The sequence below is a fragment of the Bubalus kerabau genome, chromosome 4 (genome assembly GCF_029407905.1).
Source record: "Bubalus kerabau isolate K-KA32 ecotype Philippines breed swamp buffalo chromosome 4, PCC_UOA_SB_1v2, whole genome shotgun sequence".
NCBI lineage: Eukaryota > Metazoa > Chordata > Mammalia > Artiodactyla > Bovidae > Bubalus > Bubalus kerabau.
Window position 1 is genome coordinate 109,634,538 of NC_073627.1, and position 22,521 is coordinate 109,657,058.

The 22,521-nt window shown below is 41.4% G+C and overlaps 1 protein-coding gene across 1 annotated transcript in view; it reads right to left on the reverse strand.

The window, feature by feature from the left end:
- DOCK8 (dedicator of cytokinesis 8) overlaps positions 1-18,518 on the reverse strand; it is a 236,012-nt gene extending 217,494 nt beyond the window's left edge. Inside the window, exon 1 of the mRNA XM_055578247.1 lies at positions 18,166-18,518. Within this exon, the coding sequence (XP_055434222.1) occupies positions 18,166-18,218 (53 nt within the window). The 5' untranslated portion in view covers positions 18,219-18,518. The remainder of the gene's footprint in view (positions 1-18,165) is intronic.
- Positions 18,519-22,521: the final 4,003 nt, after the last annotated feature.

The following is a 22,521-nucleotide window of genomic DNA, read 5'->3' on the forward strand; positions in this document are numbered from 1 at the left end:
TGAGATTAAAACCTTTCCTTACATTGTTGTGTCTGTTTTTAACATTTCTCCATCTCTCATTTCCAGTGTATTTCACTTTGTCCATATTTGCTTTTAGTTTTCTTTTTTAAGACCCTATGTGACCAAGTGTGAGACCCTGTGTCAGGTCTGTGACATATATTACTTCATCGAGTAATCACAGAAACATGGCACTTATTCCCATTTTATAGATATTTCATTAATAAGTGTTCAATGGTCTTTAATTTATGGAGCAGTTTTAGAGATATAACTTCATTTGACCCTACTGATATTGCTATTATTAATATTTCTATCTTACAAATGAGAAAACTAAGACTCAGGGAAGTTAACGAACTTTTGGAAGATGCTCCTCTGAGAATCAGTAGAGTTGGGATAGGAATCAGACTTGTTTGCCTCCTCAAATCCCTACTTCAAGGTTTAACCTGTTTTCTCTCTGCAGTGTAAGCCCTGTGGGTTGTTAATATTAGTAGTACACTATTAGCATGAATAAGGAAGACTGATTTCACAGATTACTAAAACATTAAAAGGCAAATAAACAAAAGAACTCAACCAACTCAAAGGGAAGCAGTCACAAAAAGTAAAGTGACTCAGTTTCTCATCAAAGTTCCGTCACAGAGGGGAGGGTGGACTATGGTATCATTACTCCTCAGTAGGAGTGCAGTGTTTTATAATGCCTCTTTCTCTAACATCCGAAACATCTTGTTTCCTCTCAAATGAAATATTCATTCTAACCATGTCACTCAAAAGCTTTAAAAAATATCTTCATCTTGTGGTTTTTCCTAAAATGTTTTAGAGCTGGTTGTCCTCAGGAAAGGAAAAAACAACAACGACAGGCTGAGCAACTTGGCTCCTTGTCAGTCTTCAGAGTTTTCAGAAAGTGTTCAGTTGCACATGACGTTTCTGGTGGCCTTGACTGCAATTAGATTTTAATTTTGTAGTTTAACTTTCACCTACCTGCCTCACAGGATAATTGTACCCTGCATTCCTATTGCCTTCTGGAATTTCAGGTGTTTCAGCATATGCTTTTGGAGTTTGCTTCCCTTAGAACTTCCACATCCATGCTGTGACTATGACCACAGGGCTCTTATCTATCCACCAACTGCACAGTGCACAGCAAACAAGCCTAGACGTGCTTCTTGACATTTTGGTAACGGCTCCTCCTTTGTGACTGGGACCCTGTGGCAGAGACGTTTAACTGACCCCCAAAGAACATGTCCCCTTTCACAGTGATGATTTGTTGCTGTTAAGTGGCTGCCAGACAAGAACTATATTCCTCAGTCCTCTCTGCACGTCAGTGGACTTGGAAGTAGTCCTCATCAACGTGATGTAAGAGGAAGTACTATGGAGTTGAGGTATTAAAGAACTGGAGGCACAATCTTTCACTCTTTCTTCTTCCTGGTCAACAGCTGATGATACCAGAAAAATCTGAAAGTCCCAAGATGGCAGAGCCATAAGGTGGAAGCAGCCTGGGTCCCTGAGTCACTGCTTGGAGGAGAGCCTCCTGACCTGCATCAGACGATGACATGAGTATGAAGTAAGATTCTGCTGGGTTAATCCACTGACATCTTGGGATTACTTGTTAGAACAGCCAATTTAATACTAGACCTATAAGCCTGGATACCCCTCCTCATTAGGTCAGGGAATTAGATGAGCTTGAACATGCTGGAGGTTCAAGGGGTGGAGGTTGCATGTTGCCATAATGGAAATTCTGTCACTAATATGTACCCACAGCAATTTCTGGGAGCAATGGCAGAAGTTGTCCATCGATAGACATTATCCCCTTCCTTCTAACTCAAGCCTAGTTTTGTTGGAGGTGGCAATGTGCTGGACTGATAAAAACTTATATTTGCCAAACTCACTTGCAAGTAGAAGTAACACAGATATGATCGAGGAGGTATATAGCAAATGTCATTGTGTGAGTTTCTGTGAAAGTTTCTGAAAAAAGAACAGTTATCTGATATGCCTCATTGGCCTTTCCCCACTTCCTGTCTTCAATATTCTTTCAATGTGGAACAGTTTCAAGAGCCATATTCTGGCCATGAGAATGAGAGTCACACATTAAGGATGATGGAACAAAAAAAAACACAAGGAATCTGGGTCTCCAATGGTATCTTGGGCTATCACACCAAGCCTAGACTGCCAACCACTGGAATTCTCCTTATTCAGCAAAAATAAATAAACCCCTTATTTATTTAAGCCACTGTTTAGTGCATTGTCTATTTGTTGTAGCAGCTAAAAAGCAATCCTAACTTATACAAGAGCGAACCTCCTAAAACAGGCCATGGCACACACCTGACAGGTTGATATCTCTGCCTCTCTGCTCCATCCTTTTCTTCTACTCACTTTAATTCTTTCCAGCCCAGAACTTACACAGGACCAGAGCAATCACTGAATTTCTAAGCCCGTTTGGTATCTCTTAGGATAAAGAGCTCATTGGCCATTTTCCTCATCATTTAATTTAGCCTCAAATCCTATTCCTTTGAATGCCACATAGAAATTTTCAAGCACCTTCTTTCCCTGATATCCTCAAACTGCTGCTTCATCTCTGGACCATAGAGCTCTGCAATCTGGGCTCCATCAGTGTAATTATGGGATTTAAGAGAAACCAAAGAAATTATTAAGTCTATTCACCTGCCTCCAGGCAAGGCTGTGGTTACTTCTTCCAGACATACAGCTGTCTTCCACGGGCCAAAAAAGTCTCTCACAAAGCATGACTCACTGTTAACTCTGAAGGAGTCAGTTTAATCTTTTCTCAGCTTCTCTGCCAGTGAAATGGGTATCATGATCTGAACGGAGAATGACAAGACCTTTAGCTTAAATATGTGAGGTTTGAAATGGGATATGATCACCTTCTTTATTGGGTATTGTAATAGATTAAAGTGGAAAAATATTTTGCAGCTCCCCCCATCAAAGACTGAGTCTGTTTCCCTGTTCCTTGAAGGTGGGCTGCCTTCTGACTTGCTTTGACCAAGGAATGTGGTATCTACGTGTTGTTGTATGAACGCTAGAATAAGCTTCAAAGAGTCTTGCAGCTTCCACCTTCATCCTCTGAGAATGTTCCCTTCACTATGTAAGGAATATGGAGCAGACTGCTGAAGAAAAAGAGACCACGTGCACAGGGACAGCCAGCACCGCCGCCCCACAAGGCTCTGGACTTGTGAGTAAGGCCATTTTAGATGCTCCAGCTTCAGTCCTGCCATCAGGGAATTGCAGCCACATGAATGACCACAGCAGGACCAACAAAACTGCCCCACTGAGCCCAACCCAAATGGAAAACCCATAGCATCATGAGAAATACTAAACTGCTGTTGTTTTAAGTGACTAAACTTTGGGGTACTCTATTAGTCAAGGCTATGGTTTTTCCAGTGGTCATGTATGGATGTGGGAGTTGGACTGTGAAGAAGGCTGAGTGCCAAAGAACTGATGCTTTTGAACTGTGGTGTTGGAGAAGACTCTTGAGAGTCCCTTGGACTGCAAGGAGATCCAGCCAGTCCATTCTGAAGGAGATCAGCCCTGGGATTTCTTTGGAGGGAATGATGCTGAAGCTGAAACTCCAGTACTTTGGCCACCTCATGCGAAGAGTTGATTCATTGGAAAAGACCCTGATGCTGGGAGGGATTGGGAGCAGGAGGAGAAGGGGACGACAGAGGATGAAATGGCTGGATAGCATCACTGACTCGATGGACATGAGTCTCAGTGAACTCTGGGAGTTGGTGATGGACAGGGAAGCCTGGTGTGCTGCGATTCATGGGGTCGCAAAGAGTCGGACAAGACTGAGCGACTGATCTGATTAGTTTCCTAGGGCAGCCAAAACAAATTGTCATAAGCCTGGTGGCCTAAAACAACAGAAATTTATTCTCACACTGTTCTGGGGGCCAGAGGTACAAAATCAATGTGTGAGCAGGACCTGCTCCCTCTGAAGGCTCAAGGGAAGAATTCTTCCTTGGCTCTTCTAGCTTCTGGTGGTTGCTGGCAGACCATGGTGTTCCTTGGCTTATGGTGGCGTAACTCCAGTCTCTTCCTGTCTTCACATGGCCTCCTCTCCCTGTATCCCTGTGGCTCTGTGTCTCTTCTCATAAGGACACCAGTGATTGGATTTAGGGTTTACCCTAATCCACTGTGACCTCATCTTAACTTGATTATATCTACAGTGACCTTATTTCCAAAATAAGATGATGTTCATGGACACCAAGACTTAGGAATCTTTTGTGGGGACACAATTCAAGCCACAACACGTGGTTTGTTAAACAGCAAAATGTAACTAAAATTGGTACTCTATTCTACAATCTTTTTGTACTTCAGACACATGAAGATAAATATAAATAAAATAAAATAGAAAGGATTAACATGTTCTTAAAGATAATACATATCAATGACAGTGAGTTTACAAAGCTCCCAGGAAGAAAATATCTAAGTAGACTATTTTAATTGCTGTTAGTGTCAAGCAAAGTTTATATATTAGACAGTACTGGGTGAGTATCTTTATCCACATGTAAAACTTATTTTATGGGGTGGAAAAACATGTGCTTTCCCTCTAAGATCAAAGAATCCTCTGTTAGCACTGTGCGCAATATTTCTGTAAAAGTCAAAGCCACGCTAGAGCCTCTGTTACTGCTGCCCCACTTCTCCCCTGCCTGATCCAAACTTTTGGAAGGAGTGGTCTCCACCAGCTTCCTCCATTTCCTCTGCATTGACTCCCTCCCTAACCTGTGAGGTCTGACTTCCTTCCCCACAACTACACTAAAACTGCTGTCTCAGAGGTTCACACTGACCACCGTCATGGCAAATTCGATGGCTTTCTTTGTCCTCCTAATTTGGCATCTGACCTGTTTAACTGCCTCATTAGCTCCCTTTTCTAATACCAACCCAGACTGCCACATCTTGGCCAAATGCTTCCTCGTCTCTGTGCAGCTCTTCTCTTACACTAACTTGCAGTGATTCCCGAGGCCCATTTCTTTCCTCTTCCCACTCTACTTTCCTACTTAGCAAATGTGTCTGTTCTCCATTCTCATCCTCACCTCATTGATGACTTTCTATGCAATAGTTTCCATCCTGACCTATCATTCAAGCCTTAAGCTTCAATCTCAAGCCACTCGTTAGAAATTTTCTATACGTTGTGCTCATCTGTATTAGTTAGGGTAGGTTTGGTTTTGCTGTGATAACAAATAATCCAAATACCTTAGTGGCTTATAAAAACAAGGACTTTCAGAGAGCCACTGTGGCTCTGCTCTGTTTCTACTCCAGGACATGGTAAAGAATCCACCTGCCAATAAAGGAGACTCAAGAGACGTGGGTTCAAGCTCTGGGTCAGGAAGATCCCCTGGAGTAGGAAATGGCAACCCACTCCAGTATTCTGGCCTAGAATATTGCATGGACAGAGGAGCCTGGAGGGATATAGTCCCTGGAGTGGCAAAAAGTTGGACATGACTGAGCACACACATACCTACCAGGACACAACCTCAGAGATCAGCCTCTGTCTAGAACATTGCTGGTTGTACAGAATAGGAAGAGATGTTATAACAAAGGGCTGGCCAGCTCTGAAAGCTCACCTCAAAGTGACCACATCAAATTCTGTAAGGTAAAAAGGAAAATCCTCTGACAGGGAGAGAGAGCAAATACATAGAAATGTGAAATCTACTATAGCCTGTTAAACAAAAACTCTACAAGAGAAGTACAAAGTCATCCTCCTAACACTAACTGAAATTTCTAATTTTCATAATTTCTCATTGGCATCATCTGTATCCAATTTTCCTAAAATATAAATCTTGGTGTTGTTATCTCTTTTAGAAAATTCACCTTTCCCAATTACAAAAACACTCTTTGAAGAAAACTTGTAAAATACACATATATAAATAAAATATATTTATAAATTTTACATATATATATAAAATACAAATACACATGTCACATACAAGGAAACAAAAATCATTAATAATCCTAACATGCAGGTATTCAACACTTATCACAAGTTGGAACATGTCCTGTTCATATCCCTATCACATATATCAATCTATTTAATCTCTGTAGGGAGATATACACATTTTGCCATAAAAATGATATCACATTACACATTTAGCTTTGTGGCTATTAAAAAATTTATCAAGATAACTCTAATGTCTTCTTCCTCACCCCACCCCACCCCCAATTATTTTAAAATAGCATCTACATGGCAATGACTTGCAAATTTAAATATCAGCTTTGACCTTTTCCCTGAACCTCAGATTCCTGAATAAAACTACCTAGTAGGTAATTTCAGTTGAATTTGTAATATGAATCTTAGACTTGGTATGTCCCCAACTAAACTCATGATTCAGCCTGAAAGCTTGTTCCTCATCCAGTCTTTTTATCTGTTAAAAGCATCACTATCCATCATTATTCATTTTTTCCTCTCCCTGTCCTCCATGCCACATCCAATACATCAACTCAATCTCGGAAATACGTGGCAGAGCTTTCGGCTTCTCTCCCTCTCTCCTCAGCTCCCCAGTCCTGCCACCATCTCCTTTGCCCTGGGCCTGTGCTACCTCCTACCTGCGCACCTTGCTTCTGCTCTCCACTTCTCTAGGGAGCCAAAGTGACCTTCTAAACACAGAGGTCAATCACAATGTGCCTGTGTTCCCAAAACCTTCCCATCGCACTTGGAATAACATTTAAACATCTTCCTTGGCTCCTAAGGGCTTTTTACGATTTTGTTTCTGCCTACTTTTCTCTTCATTTCTCCCACTCTCCCCTCTGCCCCCACCCGCCACTCAGTCTATCCATACACACTGGCTGTCTTTTCTCCCAACACATCAGCCCTACTTTTGCCCTGGGTGTGGCATTTGCTAACTCCCCTGCCTGGTCCAGGCCTGTAGGTCATCTCCTCAGGGATGCCTTCCTTGACCATTCTAAGGTACCCATACACCTGATATGGCCCTTTTACATTCTCTGCATAGCACCTGTTTTATCTGTTATTTCCTGGTTTATTTGTTTATTATCTTCCCATTATAAAATGACTTCTTTCAGACAAGAACCTTGTCAGCTTATTCACTGCTCTATCATCACTTCTTAAAACACACACCTGCCAGACATAGTGTCAACTACAGTCAATATTCACGAAATGAGCAAATGAATATTTAGTTGTTTCTCAAGTCCAGCTGATCGCCCTTGAAGTATCTGTAGACACAGACCCCTTTCTTTCCATGCTCATTGCCCCAACCTAATCCCAGACATCACCTCCCATCAGAATGACTGTGGCTGCCTCCCTTTCCCTCTCATGGAGCCCCTCTTACCCCTTCTTCCCACTCTACCAGTTTCAGCTGTCAATCCTCGCCCTGTCCTTCAGGGCCTGGCTGAAGCCTTACCTCCTAACCCTCAAGGACTGCTACACCTTCCTTCCTTCCCTTCTGAGTTACATCAATACTCCATTCCTGCCCTTAACCCTTACCAGGCCACATAATTAAGCTCCATCTCCAGTTTTCACTTATGTTAATTGGCTCATTCCAGCTGAATTCTGAAGGCAAAAACTTGTTGGGTCGGGGGTTTGAGGGGATTTGTCTCTCATAATGCCTAGAGTAAGTCATGGTCAATCAAAAAATTCATGTGAGCCAAATGAAATTATTGGGTACACAACAAGATACAACAAGCAAACTGGAGTCATAAATACTACTATATATAAAATACTAATAATAACTGACTGTATAACACAGGGAGCTCTACTAAATACTCTGTAATGGCTTATATGGGAAAAGAATCTAAAAAAGAGTGGATATACGTATGTGTATAACTGATTCTTTTGCTGTACAGCAGAAACTAACAACATTGTAAATCAACTATAATCCAGTAAAAATTAATTTAAAAAAATAGGCAAGTTGAAGATCGCTTCTAAAGGGATGCTATGAGAACAGGTATCAAAGAGTGAAACACCAGTAGGTAAAGCAAACCAGATAGAAGGTCAACAGGAAGAGAACAGATGGCCAGCATTGCCTTGAAGCAACATATATGTTATGTAGCAGGATAAAGTGCATTTTTAGTGGACTTTGAACCCGAGGCTGTTCTCCTAGCCTAAGGGAAAGAGGATGGTCATTCTGGTGTAAATTACTGCATGAGGACTAGCACTCCTTCTTCTGCTGCTGCTAAGTCGCTTCAGTCGTGTCCAACTCTGTGCGACCCCATAGAGGGCAGCCCAGTAGGCTCCTCTGTCCCTGGGATTCTCCAGGCAAGAACACTGGAGTGGGTTGCCATTTCCCTCTCCAGTGCATGAAAGTGAAAAGTGAAAGTGAAGTCACTCAGTCGTGCCCGATTCTTAGCAATCCCATGGACTGCAGCCTACCAGGCTCCTCCGTCCATGGGATTTTCCAGGCAAGAGTACTGGAGTGGGTTGCCATTGCCTTCTCCGTAGCACTCCTTGCTGCTAAGTCCCTTCAGTCATGTCCGACTCTGTGCGACCCCATAGATGGCAGGCCACCAGGCTCCCCCATCCCTGGGATTCTCCAGGCAAGAACACTGGAGTGGGTTGCCATTTCCTTCTCCAATGCAAGAAAGTGAAAAGTGAAAGTGAAGTCAGTCAGTCGAATCTGACTCTTCGAGACCCCATGGACTGCAGCCTACCAGGCTCCTCTGTCCATGGGATTTGCCAGGCAAGAGTACTGGAGTGGGGTGCCATTGCCTTCTCCGTGGGCAACTCTAATTTGCCTCCCTAACAACCAGGGCCTCAGGGTGGTAACTTCTTGATGAGACTCCAACTTCTCCTGAGTGTTCAGAGTACACAGCACAGAACTGACTGTAGAGAACACAAACAGTTCCATCCAAGAAGGTGTCTGCTCTGTCCTGAGAATTGCCCCTGTGAAACCACAAGGCAAAGGAGAGACTTGGAGAAAAGCCTTTCTACTCCAAGGACATTCTTCTCAGTTTGTCTAAGTTGAGGTATGAGACAATAGAGGAACTACATCTCCCTGATCAAATGGGAGAATCCAGCCCAACCATTCTGTTCTACCAAGGCCCAAGTGGGGCCTTGGGAAGGGAAAGGCTACCCACTCCAGTATTCTGGCCTGGAAAATTCCATGGACTGTATGTATAGTCCATGGGGTCGCAAACAGTCAGAGATGACTGAGCAACTTTCACTCACAAGTAGCCCCGTAAAGATTTTTGAGGAAGTATCATACTCTCTTGCTACCTTCCCTAATCAACTGTCCAGGCAATGAGAAGATTTCTTTATTCTGTGCTTTTAAAACCATGTAATTAAAAATAAATATGTTATCAACTTCATTGCTTATTTGAGGTCAAATGCAAATCATAGGTACATTCATCTGATAGAGAAAAAAAGGTTTTTGAAAAATTTCCTGGTCACTGCAGGAAATGAGTAATGTGACTGTAATGTAAGGGGTGATTGAAAAACATTACCAGAATGTATACATCTAAATAACTATTGTTCTTTATAAATTCACACAAAAAGTGCCATGTGATTTATTCAGATAGAGCTGTTTTCCTGTAATCACTTTTGAAAGTCCTCCTTGCAATAGCTTTCAGAGCCATTTGAAGAGTAATCTAAAAACACGGCTCCATTTAACTCAATTGAATATTACTTAATTTAACAGACTTGCTTAAATGCTAATGATTGTGGCTCATTCCAGAAACTACATAATATATTATTTATTGATATGTACAAACAAACACAAACACACATATACACTAAACGTACAACTTGGTGATAATCCTGGCCTCTGAAGGAGAAGGGAGAACAGAATTGGAGAATAGACTTCAAATTTATCTGTAATGTTCTCGTTTTTCATTTAAAAATATCTAAAACAAAAAGAACTAAATGTTAACGTTTGTTAAATCTGGTCAGTGGGCCCTTAGGTACTTGCTATATTATCACCTATATAGCCTTTATTTTTGAAACATTTTAAACAAGAAAAAAATAGATTCTCTGTCAAAGGGAAAAGATTTTATACCACTGAGTTTATTTTTTAAAATAAATATACTCCATTCTCTGAGCAGAATCCTAAAAGGATTTTCAAAATGTTTTGGAGAATGCTAGTATCGTTAGAATAAGTGGCACATCCCTAAAGAGGCCCACTTTGAAGGCACAACACCCAGATGAAGGGTTAGGAGGCAAGGGACGGCTCCATCTTTTTCTGATCCATATTGTGAGTTACTGTTTTGTTCTTTGCCAGCAATATCATGACTTGCTTGGCTTTGTATTACCAAGGCCCAGCACAGCACTTGGAACACAGTGACCCTCAATAGCTGGAGTGAGTAAATGAATGAAAGAATGAACAATCAAACTAACCAACCTAGGATTTACAAGCCTACTAACTTATCTGTGCATCAGAAAGTCAAGAGATAGGAGGAAGAAGAAGGGGGTGATTATTTACAGTTCTGCATTTCTCAATCTAGTTCCCCTTTAGCCTAATCTTCTGCTATTTTAACATTTGGCTTCTCACAGGGAAGAACAGTTAAAATTATCAGTTGTATAATGAGAATGATAGGAGAACTCCTGAAGCCTTCTGAAGTTTCTGAGCAGAGTGATACTAACATGTTGTATAAGCCCCAAAACCAATCCCAGAGGAAGAGGAAACTCCCAAAGCATGAAAGAAGTCCCTGTCTCTATACTGTGATCCAAGGGAAAACACATCCAGTGAGCTATGTCAGGGGCTTCCCTTGTGGCTCAGCTGGTAAGGAATCTGCCTGCAATGCGGGAGACCTGGGTTTGATCCCTGGGTTGGGAAGATCCCCTGGAGAAGGGAAAGGCTACCCACTCCAATATATTTGTGAGGAACACAGTTCTTGATTTTCTATTTGTTACTTCCTTTAAAATCGCTAGTTTATGTAAAGGATGGGTACATGGAATTAGATCGTTAAGAAAAGTAAAAGTAAATGAAAGTGTGGCCAACTAGAGTCTCAAAAAGAAGCAAGAAGAACTAAGTTGCTAGAACACTCTACCTTTACAATTAATCCACCTATTCTCTGTACAAAAAGAATCTCTCACAGAAAGCGAGAAAGACAGAGATTAAAACCGTCAATAGTTATACATAAGGCAAAGGAAAAAGGAGAAATGTACAACTATTTTAATCCCTAAAGAATGACTTCAGAGGTCATACAGGGATCTGGGAGAGAAACTGAACAGGAAAAGGTAAGACATATTAAGGAGAGAGGGTCAAGATTTCTAATAAAGATTTAAAGGAATGATAAAACCAGGCAGGGGTGTGAATGTGAGGAAATGAGAGCTCGTAGGGCCAGTGGCAGGAATGTAAAGAGGTATAATTGAACTGGGAAACAACTCAGTCATGTGTATCAAAAGTCTGAAAAATATTTCTTTCCTTTGAGCAAGGAATCCCACTTCTAGAAATTTGAGGGAAGTATTTGCACTAACACATAAATATGTATGCATAAAGCTATTCATCAAGCTAGGTACATTATTGTAAAAACTTGGAAACCATCTTAAAACCCAATCATAGAGAATTAATTCAATAAATCACTGCATACCTAATCAACACAATTTTACACAGCCTATGTAAATTATAATGTAGCCCTACATGGATGAAGAGTTGCTCATATTTAAATTTAAAAATACAGCATAAAACAGGATGTGCAGTATGATCTTATTTTTGTAAAAATGGAAAGATGCATTGAAAATGGAAAGATGCATTGACACATCCAAATATTAATAGCTGTAACTAAAACAAATTTTTGCTTGTTGTACTTTCTTACTTTTAATGATGAACACAGATGAAAGAACAGAACAAAGATAAAACACTGGTTGTACCATTGCCATTTCTGATTTTCTAATCCTGCCTTTGATCTGAACACAGTGGGACATGATATAATGATCTTATACCCTAGGCCAACTTTACCAATTTATTTGATTTCACTGCACCCTGCATACAGATGCCTTCCTATATATTTTCAGAGATATTATTCTGTTTTTATTCTATGTACCCCAAACAGCAAAGTGTACTACTATAGTGCAAACTCTAGAAGCACAGGAACTACGCATAACCACAGTGTATAAACTCTTGTTTTTTCCTGGAGCCTAGAGAACCTTTGTTGGAGAAGGCGATGGCACCCCACTCCAGTACTCTTGCCTGGAAAATCCCATGGACAGTGGAGCCTGGTAGGCTGCAGTCCATGGGGTCGCGAAGACTTGGACACGACTGAGTGACTTCCCTTTCACTTTTCACTTTCATGCATTGGAGAAGGAAATGGCAACCCACTCCAGTGTTCTTGCCTGGAGAATCCCAGGGACAGGGGAGCCTGGTGGGCTGCCATTTATGGGGTTGCACAGAGTCGGACACAACTGAAGTGACTTAGCAGCAGCAGAGAACCTTTGTATCTACTGACTGGTAACAAATCAGACTGAACATTTGTGGGAACAGGAATAGCACATTCCTGTTGCTTTAGCCACTTATTATTGACCAAAACAGCAATAAGCACCTGGTGTTCACAACTGAAAAGAACTAAGCACTCTTTTATCTTAGCATTCTCCAGCAAGAACTCTGAGTATTGTTACATCCCTGCCTGTTAGGAGGAGGGAAGGTTGAGGTGTTTTTAACATCATCTCACTCCATCACTAGCTCTGTGTGGAAAGCAGAAATGGGAGACCTGGTTCCCTGAGCTCTCTCTCTCTTCCTAGGTAACCACATGATGTAATTATATTTTCTTTTCCATGCTAAAGTAATCGTTGGCTCTATACATACATGTGAATTGTCAGAGCTCAAAAAACTCTAATTGAAAAGTTCACCCTGGCAGAAGGTTCTTTCAATTGTACTAGATTCCTAAAGTTCATGTGGGGCTTTTCCAAGAATCTGAAAACAAACAAACAAACAAACAGTGATTCTGAATGTGAAAGACCAAAATTCTAAGTGTAATTGCCTGAAGCCTCTTCTCATGGTCTTTGGTCTAGAACACATCAGACAAATGCAGTAATTTCTGAAAGCACCACACCTTGCTATGCCATCACTAGTAAAAGAATAGCACTATTCCACTGCAAACATGCATTTAGACATTTGAATACATGTATTTTAACGCTTGCATCATTTTTACGGACAAAATCAGCAAACGCTTCTCAGGAACAACGCAATATCTTCTTCTTGTTCTCGTCTTTATGCCAAAAGTTATTGAGATTGTTCTTTTTTCACGTAAGTATAGCTGATTTACAATATCATATTAGTTTCAGGTGTATAGCACAGTGATTCAGTTATATATATATACATATATATATATATTCTTTTCCAGATTCTTTTCCATTGTAGGTTATTACAAAATATTGAGTACAGTTCCTTGCGCTATATGGTAGATCCTTGTTGATTATCTATTTTATATATAGTAGTGTATATGTGTTAATCCCAACCTCCTAATTTAGCCCTCCTCCCTTTCCCTTTTGATAACCATAAATTTGTTTTCCATGTCTGTGGGTCTGTTTCATACATAAATTCATTTGTATCTTTTTTTTCAGGATTGTTAGAATTATCTTTTATTAGGATTGTTCTTGAAAGCAATATGTCTTTTTGGATGCTTGGTTTTATCTTCCATAAAATCAGTCTCTAATGATTCTTATCATACATCACATTTTGTTCCTTTTCTATAATGATGAAATAAAGTTATACAAAGCCCAGATGATAACAGGCACATAGAAAGTAGTCAATAAATATTACTAATTTTATTATTATTTTAAAATAAAATTGAGATGACAGCATGGTAGATTAAGGGTTAAGGGGTTAAGGGAGAGGATTCTGCAGCAAAGCTGCCTGCATCTGTCTCCTAGCTCTGCCCTTAGCTGTTTGTGACTTTGAACAGTTTTCATTACTCCTTTGTACCCGGTTTCTCCATTTCTAAAATGGAGACAGTAATTGTTCTTGCCTCACAGGGGTGAATAAGTTATGACATGTAGAGACTGCCATACAGTAACCATTATATAAGCATAAGCCATCATTATTTATCCTTTCAACTGAATGTCCAAAGGGTCATTAATGTTTTTTCTGCATTCTGCACTTCTTTTCTCTTTACCCAAGGCCCTTTACTTTAATATTTGATCTAGTTCTGTATCTATTCTGTGTTTGAAAGAATCTAAGATTTTGTTTAATGAATTTTCAGAAGAGTAATAATAATTTTTATAATACATAAAAGCCCTAAATGCTACTAAGAAAAAAAGGGTAGTTGGTGAGACTTGGCACTCATACAAGGACTGTATCACGACACTGAATGCAGAAGTGCTTGAAACCCCCAATGCAAACATTATTATGAATTGCCTAATTCAGATCTAGTCTTTCCTTTGTGCACAGGAAGTCAGTAACAATTAAACTGAAATGAAGGCAAATATCTAACACTTTTAAGAAACTGAATCTAAGCTCAGAAAAATTCAGTGGTGGATCTTTTCTCTTGGATCTCCCTAAACTGTGGGTTCTAGAGAAATGTTCGACTGTTGTAAGTCACACAACCACATCATACAATTATACTTGGTGCTCAAAAGGAAACACAAAATGGCCTATGATGATTTCTAACACATGGAAATTTAGACTTCGTAAGAATATGAAAGAGGGCTTCCCTGGTGACTCAGTGGTAAAGAATCCTCCTGCCAATGCAGGAGACAGGAGTTCGATCCCTGTTCCAGGAAGATTCCATATGCCATGGAGCAATTAAGCCCATGCACCACAATTATTGAGCCCGTGGTCTAGAGCCTGAGAGCCACAACTACTGAGCCTACGTGCCCCAGCTATTGAAGCCAAGGTGCCCTGGAGCCCCGTGCTCCAACACAACAAGAGAAGCCATCACAATGAGAAGCCGGAGCACCACAGCTGAGGAGTAGCCCCTGCTCGCTGCCACAACTAGAGAAAAGTCTGTGCAGCAACGAAGACCCAGCACAGCCAAAAATAAATATTAATTAATTTTGAAAAAAAAAATATGAAATAGCCAGGGCAATCACAGAGGAACAGGCACTAGCGGACATTCCCAGGTTCCTCCTTTGCTTTGGCCCTGTCCCTAGACTGAACAATGCTGCTTGCAGGAAATTACAGAATTTGGGAACAGTGGGGATCATTCCTCTCCTACTGTGAGGTAGTGTGCTCACTCTTTTTTGAGGCTGGTGTGGGCAGAACAAGCTCTTTACAAGTTACAATTTTAATATATCAGATTTGGATATTTCCTTGATAGGAAACACATTGATTTTACCCCCACAAACATTTTTTAATGGCAGTCTGTATCATTCGGGGTAGAGAGATGAAAAAATATGAACCCATGCTGAATGTACTGATGGCCATATTTCAACACTGCCTTACTTTTGTAAGTTGATCTATTTTAAAAAATAGTACATAGGCATGCAAGCGAAAATATTTTCTTTTTCAACTTCAAAATTGCAGAACATCACATTGTTGGTTTATTTACATATTAAACACTGATTAGAACAATTGGCAATGCTGCTACTGAATTGATGTGTTTTTAAAAATCAATTCCTTGTTTGCTTTTAAAGGAGATTCTTAAGAATTTCAAAATGGCACATGAGCAGTTAAGAATACTTTAGAGCACTTTGTAATACTAGCTCTGTCTCTGCTGTCTGCATGGCCTTGAACAAATTACACGGCCTTGTGCAACTACATCTCCAGGCTTCATCCTCCTATTTTATACGCGACTTCAGGTGAGTCTCATAGGGTTTTTGTAAGAATCTAATGATATAATAATGATATAATATATAATATAAAATGATACAATCTGTTAAGCACATAACACAGCGTATGGGACATAGTAAATGAACAAAAAGTGGTACATTTTAATACTATGTTAATAATACTACATATGTCTGTATTAATCCACTGCATCGAACATTAATTTCTGCCAAGCTCCTTAGCATAACTCTTTACCCAATATACAAAATGCTTCCAAAGGGAAAACTGAACCCCCCACCCCCAAACAGGAATATCCAATCCTTATTCTTGCCTGAGTATTAGGGAGCCTTTGATATTTTATTTAACTTGAGTGGGGCTCTTCTTGCTCAGATCCATCACACATTCTGTTTCACAAGGCGTGTCTGGCATTCTCAGCACAGAGATGGGAGCCATTTGAGAGAGAACATCCACCCCAAGGCAACTCCAACCTGCCACTGGCATCATCACACCTAGCCCAAAGGGATCTCTGCACAGGAAGTTCTCCAGCTTCAGCTTTCCTTCCTAACTTTTTTCCTTAAGATCTTAAAGATGGTGGCAATGGAGATGATGATGACAATGATAAAACTGATAGTGATGTGGATGAGGATAGCAAACATTTATTTAACATTGATTCTGAGCCAGGCACTACAAGCACTTTGTATATATTATTTCACTTAATCATCTCAACAGTCACACAAGGTAGGTAACTAGGAGTGTCCCCATTCCACAGACACTAACTCAAAGTGTAGAGGCGTTAAATATTAATAGCATGTCCAGTCTGAAACAGAGCCAATCGGCAAGCAGATCTGATTCCACCCAGGGCCTTTACTCTTAACCCTCAGACTACACCAACCCCTCGGCTGCTTTAGAGACTGCCTGTGCTCAGACGGTAAACCGTCTGCCTACAATGCGGGAGACCTGGGTACCATCCCTGGGTCGGGAAGATCCCCTGGAGAAGGAAATGGCAACCCACTCCAGTAGTCTTGCCTGGAAAATCCCATGGACGGAGAAGCGTGGTAGGCTACAGTCCATGGGGTTGCAAAGAGTCGGACACGACTGAGCCACTTCACTTTCCTTTGTAGTGATTAGCACAGGTCCTACAGCTCTCCTTAGATTAACTGCACCCCTCCGACAGAAATCTTTCTGTCAGGGTTACACCACCTGACCTAAAATTCAGAGACAGAACAGCAGCAGCTATAGCAAGTGGTACATCCATCAGGAACTTCAGTTTGATCCCCCTCAGCCCCTAAACGAATTGCCCCTCCTGCATGGCAACAGGCATGAAACCTAATGGAGAAAAACTGGCCACAAGGAAATATACTTTGTGACCTTTGACTACCTTTAATACAACATTAATACACAGTACACAATACTAATTAACTAGCTTAAAGATGAAGAAATAGTAAGGTAAAAGAAATGGTTTGCTCACAGCTACACAACAGGTGGAAATAAAATGCCTAATAAAGCTCAACATGCCCTCCGCAAGTCCTTACCGCCTTATTTTTCTGGGCTTCCAATTCCTGGTCGTTCAAACCTCTTCAAAGTCTAGCAGCACAAAAATGGACTGTGGAACCAGCCTTTCACAGGCTCGGCTCAAAGACTAATTAATCCTAGCCCCGTGAGGGCTGTAAAATAATAAGTTGACCCTTCAGGATGAATTTCATATTATCTTTTAACCAGACAGTCTAGATTTCTCAGGGCATGACAAAAATGTCTTCAAACACTTGTCAGCAATTTTCAGTGGAGGGAAAAAAAACTGCAGTTAAAGCACCTCTGGTGAGAACTTTGAGCAGTAAATATGCTTACATTTAGTTTGTGCAATTTTTATTATGAATTGGATGGTGGGTTAGATCTATGTCTTTCTTTAGTGGAGCGCTAGAAATGTAAAAATGTCAGCCACAGGCCATTCCTTTCTTGTTTATTTAAATGGAGAATTTTTTAAAAATCACTTTTTCCACTTCATGGCTCCTTTGGACCAGAGAATAAAAATAGCGATGTCGGTAGGAGCCAAACTTCTTTTCTGGAAAAATAAAAAGAGAGGGGAAAGAGCCCTCCTCAGAATAACCCAAGTCTTGAAGCAGCTGCCTGAGCAAAACTCGCCTCATTTTACTCACTTCTCTCTCGCCCCTTCTCAGGGCAGCCTCAAAAGGAGGAGCAGTTTACAAGAAACTCGGCGGAGGGCCCTGCCACTGCTAACCCCGCGCCCTTCGCACTACCCGGCCCGGCCACCTGTCAACCCCGAGGGCGGCGCGGGCGAGGCGGGGTTGGGGAGGTGGCTCCGGGAAGAGACGCTGGTGACCGAGGGCTACCAGCAGGACTGAGCTCAGTTTTCGGGCCACTGCGCTCAGTGGCCCCACTACAGCCGCCTGGGGGGTCCGGGCCCCACCGGGTCTCGGGGTGCGCCGCCGGCTGACTCCCAGGGACCCTGCGGGCGTCGTCCTCAACCCCACCCCCACACCTCGGAGCAGCCGGGGCGCTACGCTCCATCGCCCGCGGCTGTGCGGCAGCGAGTCCGCTGCGGGGCGCGTCTCACCTGTTGATCTTGAGCGCGAAGGCGCGGCGCTCTGCGCTCGGCAGCGTGGCCATGGCGCGCCGGCGGCTCGTAGGCCTTTAGGGTCGCAGGATGCGCACAGCGGGGCCCCCGCACTCCGCAGAGCCGCTGCAGCGCATGCCGCGCTGGACGCGAGCCTCATCTGTCAGTCGCGGCTGGAAACTTCCGTATTTCCACCTTCAACGCTGAAATCACCCCGGGGGAGGGCCCAACCTCAGAGCTGCGGCGGCCAGCCGGGCCACACGGCACCCAGCCTGGCTCGCAGGGAGCGGCGTGCGAGGAGGGTGTGGGCCCACCGCGGAACTGCCCTCCGGATGCTTGCACCACCGGCGCGCTCTTCCCCGGGGCCCAGACCTCAGACAGAAAGGAGCGCAGGCGGATGACCCGGTGACCACTGAGTGAGGCCGGAAACTCCATCTGCCCGAAGCTGTGAGGCTGCCAGGGCCTGTGGGCAAGAGCTGGGAACCCGCGCCTTCCGCCCCGCAAAATTGGCGAGGTCGGGAAACCAACCCTGGAATTCTTTGCGCTAGGCCTTATTAAGTATCTACACCATGCCCGGGGGAAAGCAACTTAAAAGAAAAAAAAGTTGGTAGAAACTTCGAGATACATACCAACTTTTGCAAACGATATATCCGTCATCCTTATTGGGGTGACTTAAATAAATGTAATAATCCATGCAAGGAATAAACAATTTTTTTTTAAAAACTGGAGGTAAGTGCTTTTCTCTGGGGGAACGGTCCACAACGCTTTCCTGTGGTTCAAGAGTATGCTGCAGCACTGTTTATTTCTGCTGCATACTGAGAAGTGCACTAAGAAATTCAACCCCAAACTCAAGAAAGAAGTCAGAAAGTCCCAGTGCTTACTGGAGTGGAGAAGTCCATGCTTACCGACTTGCCCTAAGGTTTACTCTACTAGAGCACTCCCTATATAATGCCTCTGTTTGCCAGCTGACGCTTAAAAAAATCCAAAAGCGAGATATGTTTGGTTCAGAACTGCACCACAGTCCAGTGTGGTAGCCACTAGCCATATGTGGCTATGGACCATTTGCAATTGCGGTTATTCTGAATTGGGATGTGCTGAATGTGTAAAATACATACCTAATTTTGAAGACAGTGCAGAAAAAATGATGCAGACCATCCTGTCACTGATTTTTACATTGATCACATGGTAAAATGATACTTAGCATATATTATTAGGTAAATATAAAATTTCATTTGTTTTCCCCTCTTGAGAATGTGGCTCTCATTAAAGAAAATTTTAAATTGCACGTGTAGCTCATATTATATCCGTATTTGATAGTGCTGGTCCAATAGTCCCTAGTTTGCCACCTAATATTAAAATGCCTGGGAACTGAATTCTATATCTTGCCTACCATCTTTTTTTCTCTGGTTTCAGCTTCTCAGGTAGTATAATAATTCTTCAGAGCTGTTATATCCTATCCCCTTCAGACATCAATGCCTATAAGAACTGTATAAGACAAAGATAATAAGTCTAACATTACATAGACTATGAAGTGAGATCCAAAGGGAAAGAAGGTTTTTGAAATGTGGAGTTTCTGACTTTTAAAATTCTCCCAGGTATGTTTACCACACTGGAATTTATAAGCAAAGATTTATGTAGAAAAATACTAAGAGAACAATTCAAGTACCTCTTCAAACTGGGAACAAATAAATGATTTGTATAAAATTGTTTTACTCTGGAATCTTCAGTCCACTGTGTACTAAATCAGCCTTTTGGATGGGCTTCTCTGTTTCTGTGTGTTTGTGACATATAGAGCAAAATATATTGATGTGCACACAAAGATAAAGTATAATAGAAATATCTCAGATTTTCAGAATTTGCAGTTAAGGAAAACTTTTGTGTGTGGAGAGGAAGAAATCTTAAAATCTCCCATCTTATGTCAGCTCATGCTACATTCAGCTCATTGACCTTGGTGTTTGGTACATAATTGTGAAAGTAAGGTGAGCATGATTATCTTCCAACATATTAATTCCCTGGTTAGAAATGATGGCTAGAAATGACTCCAAATTTAATAGCCTTCTAGTTTTTCACCATGAATGTGTCATCCACTAAATTAGCAAATGCCTATTTTTAAATTTTATCTCCTCTTGGGTACAGTCACAAATTGATGGCAAATTTGAAAAATACTGTAGTACCTTGCTTCTGTTTCTCACTCTTCCCGATTTCCCTCTAGGGCTTCTCTCCTACTTGCTACTCTGTTGAAAATCAACCTACTCTGGAAGGCCTCCTTCTTTCCATACTGTATGGCCTCTCTTGACCTTCCTCTTTCTCTGCATCTTTGCATCATTTGGTTTTGTTTCTCAGCTTTATAAAATTCCTCCCTTCTATGACACACTTCATACCAATGATCTCAAATTCTCCTATAGTTTTCCCCATATCTTCTTCTTACCTCTCCAGAAAGCCACTGTCTTTCTTTACATTGCATCTTACTTATTTCTTACAACAAATAATTAAATAACACTTATCTTGTACCAGGGCCTATTTCAAAACCAGGGCCTTTTTACAAATATTATTAACTGATAACAACCCTTAATTAATAACATTATCTCACTTTGTGAATGGAGAAACCAAGGCTAAGAGAGGTTAAGTGACTGGAGCAAGATCACAGACTATTACAGGGCATTTCCAGCCCTAAAGGGTTGCCTGTCTCCCAGATTTTTCCACTCAAATATCTCCAAACTCCACAGATACAAAACAGAAACTCTCCATCGTCTCTGCTCAATTGTACAAATTTGCTATCCCTCCATAATCACTTATTTCTGTCGGAGGCACTATTTTCCACTTGCCATTTAAACGCCTTGGCATCATTTAATGGAGGGTAAAGCATGGATTCTGGGTTCTGGCTTCAGGTTTTCACTAACTATGTGATCCTGAGCAAGTCACACCCTGTTTGGATTACAGAGTTCTTGGTCATAGAATGACCCCATCTCCTCACCTCTTTATAATGTGTCAGCTCTAACTTAACTCTTCTTTACCCTTCACATCTAATCGGCTAACAAAGCCTGCCATTTACTCTGTATAAACTTCACTGCTTTATTGTTCTCACTGCTTCCATTCTGACCCACCCTTATAACAAACAAAAAAAGATTTTAAGTGGTTCCTTGCCTCTATCTTCTCCTTATTCCAATCCAACTGACTCTACTGCTATATTAATTTTATTAAAATACTTGTTTCATCATATTTCTTCCTTTCTCAATTAACTTTGGTGGCTTCCAATAGCCTCTATGACCAAGTGTGACTTTCTTCAACTGACTTATAGTGGTTTCTCCACTTCCTGTAACTAATGCTATCCCTTGCCTCTGCTGTTTATTCGCTAAATTGTGTTCAACTCTTCTGCAAGCCCACGGACTAGCCTGCCAAGCTCCTCTTCCATGGGACTTCCTAGGCAAGAATACTGAAGTAAGTTGCCATTTCCCTCTCCAGGGGATCTTCCCAACCCAGAGATCAAACCCAACTCTCCCGCTTGGCAGGAAGATTCTTTACCATTGAGCCACTATCCGTTACCTCTGTTGAAGCAAGGAAGACCTTCAACTACAGAAATCAGTGTTCTTACTGCCTGGAACCCCCTTTACTTACGTCATTCTTCTTGCCATCCTCACCAGAAATCATATGCAGTCTCTCTGGATTCTTTAAAGTTTGAGTTAAGTTGTCAAGGTCCACCTCTGCCTAAAGGAGCATTTCATTCAGTCTGACAGCACCCTTCGTTTAGTTGAATACATCATTACCAGTAAATACCAGGTCATTACCAGGTCGTTCCACAGTCTAGTGGAATGCAAAGTCCGCAGGTCTACACAGAAAAGGGTGACATTTGTACGTTTCATTCCATATCACCCAAGCCATTCAAGACCTCCGTTAGCTTTCACTCAAATATCACCTTCTGTGACCATCTACTTAACATTGCAATGCCTTTTCCCTAGCTCTTTTTCCAACTTCCATTTTTCTCCATAGCACTTGTTACTATCTGACATACTGTATATTTTATTTATTTGCAACTTTATTATCTCTCACACTTGTAGAATATAATTTCCATGAGGGCAGGGATTTTTATTCCTTTCTATATCTCTATTATCTGCAGTAATGCCTGGTACAATGTAAATGTTCAAAAAATTCTTGTGGAATAAATGAATGAAGAGTTGATCCAGTATTGAACATAGAGTGGACATTTAATAAATATTTGTTAAATTGAATTTGAATGGGAGTGGCTAAGTTCATGTGCCTTTCAGGAGGAAGTTAGAGCCTTTTTTACGCTCTTGAATTTTTTGGTTGTACCTTTTTATGAATATATTACAGCTCTGTTTTGTATTTATTTCTTGAGTT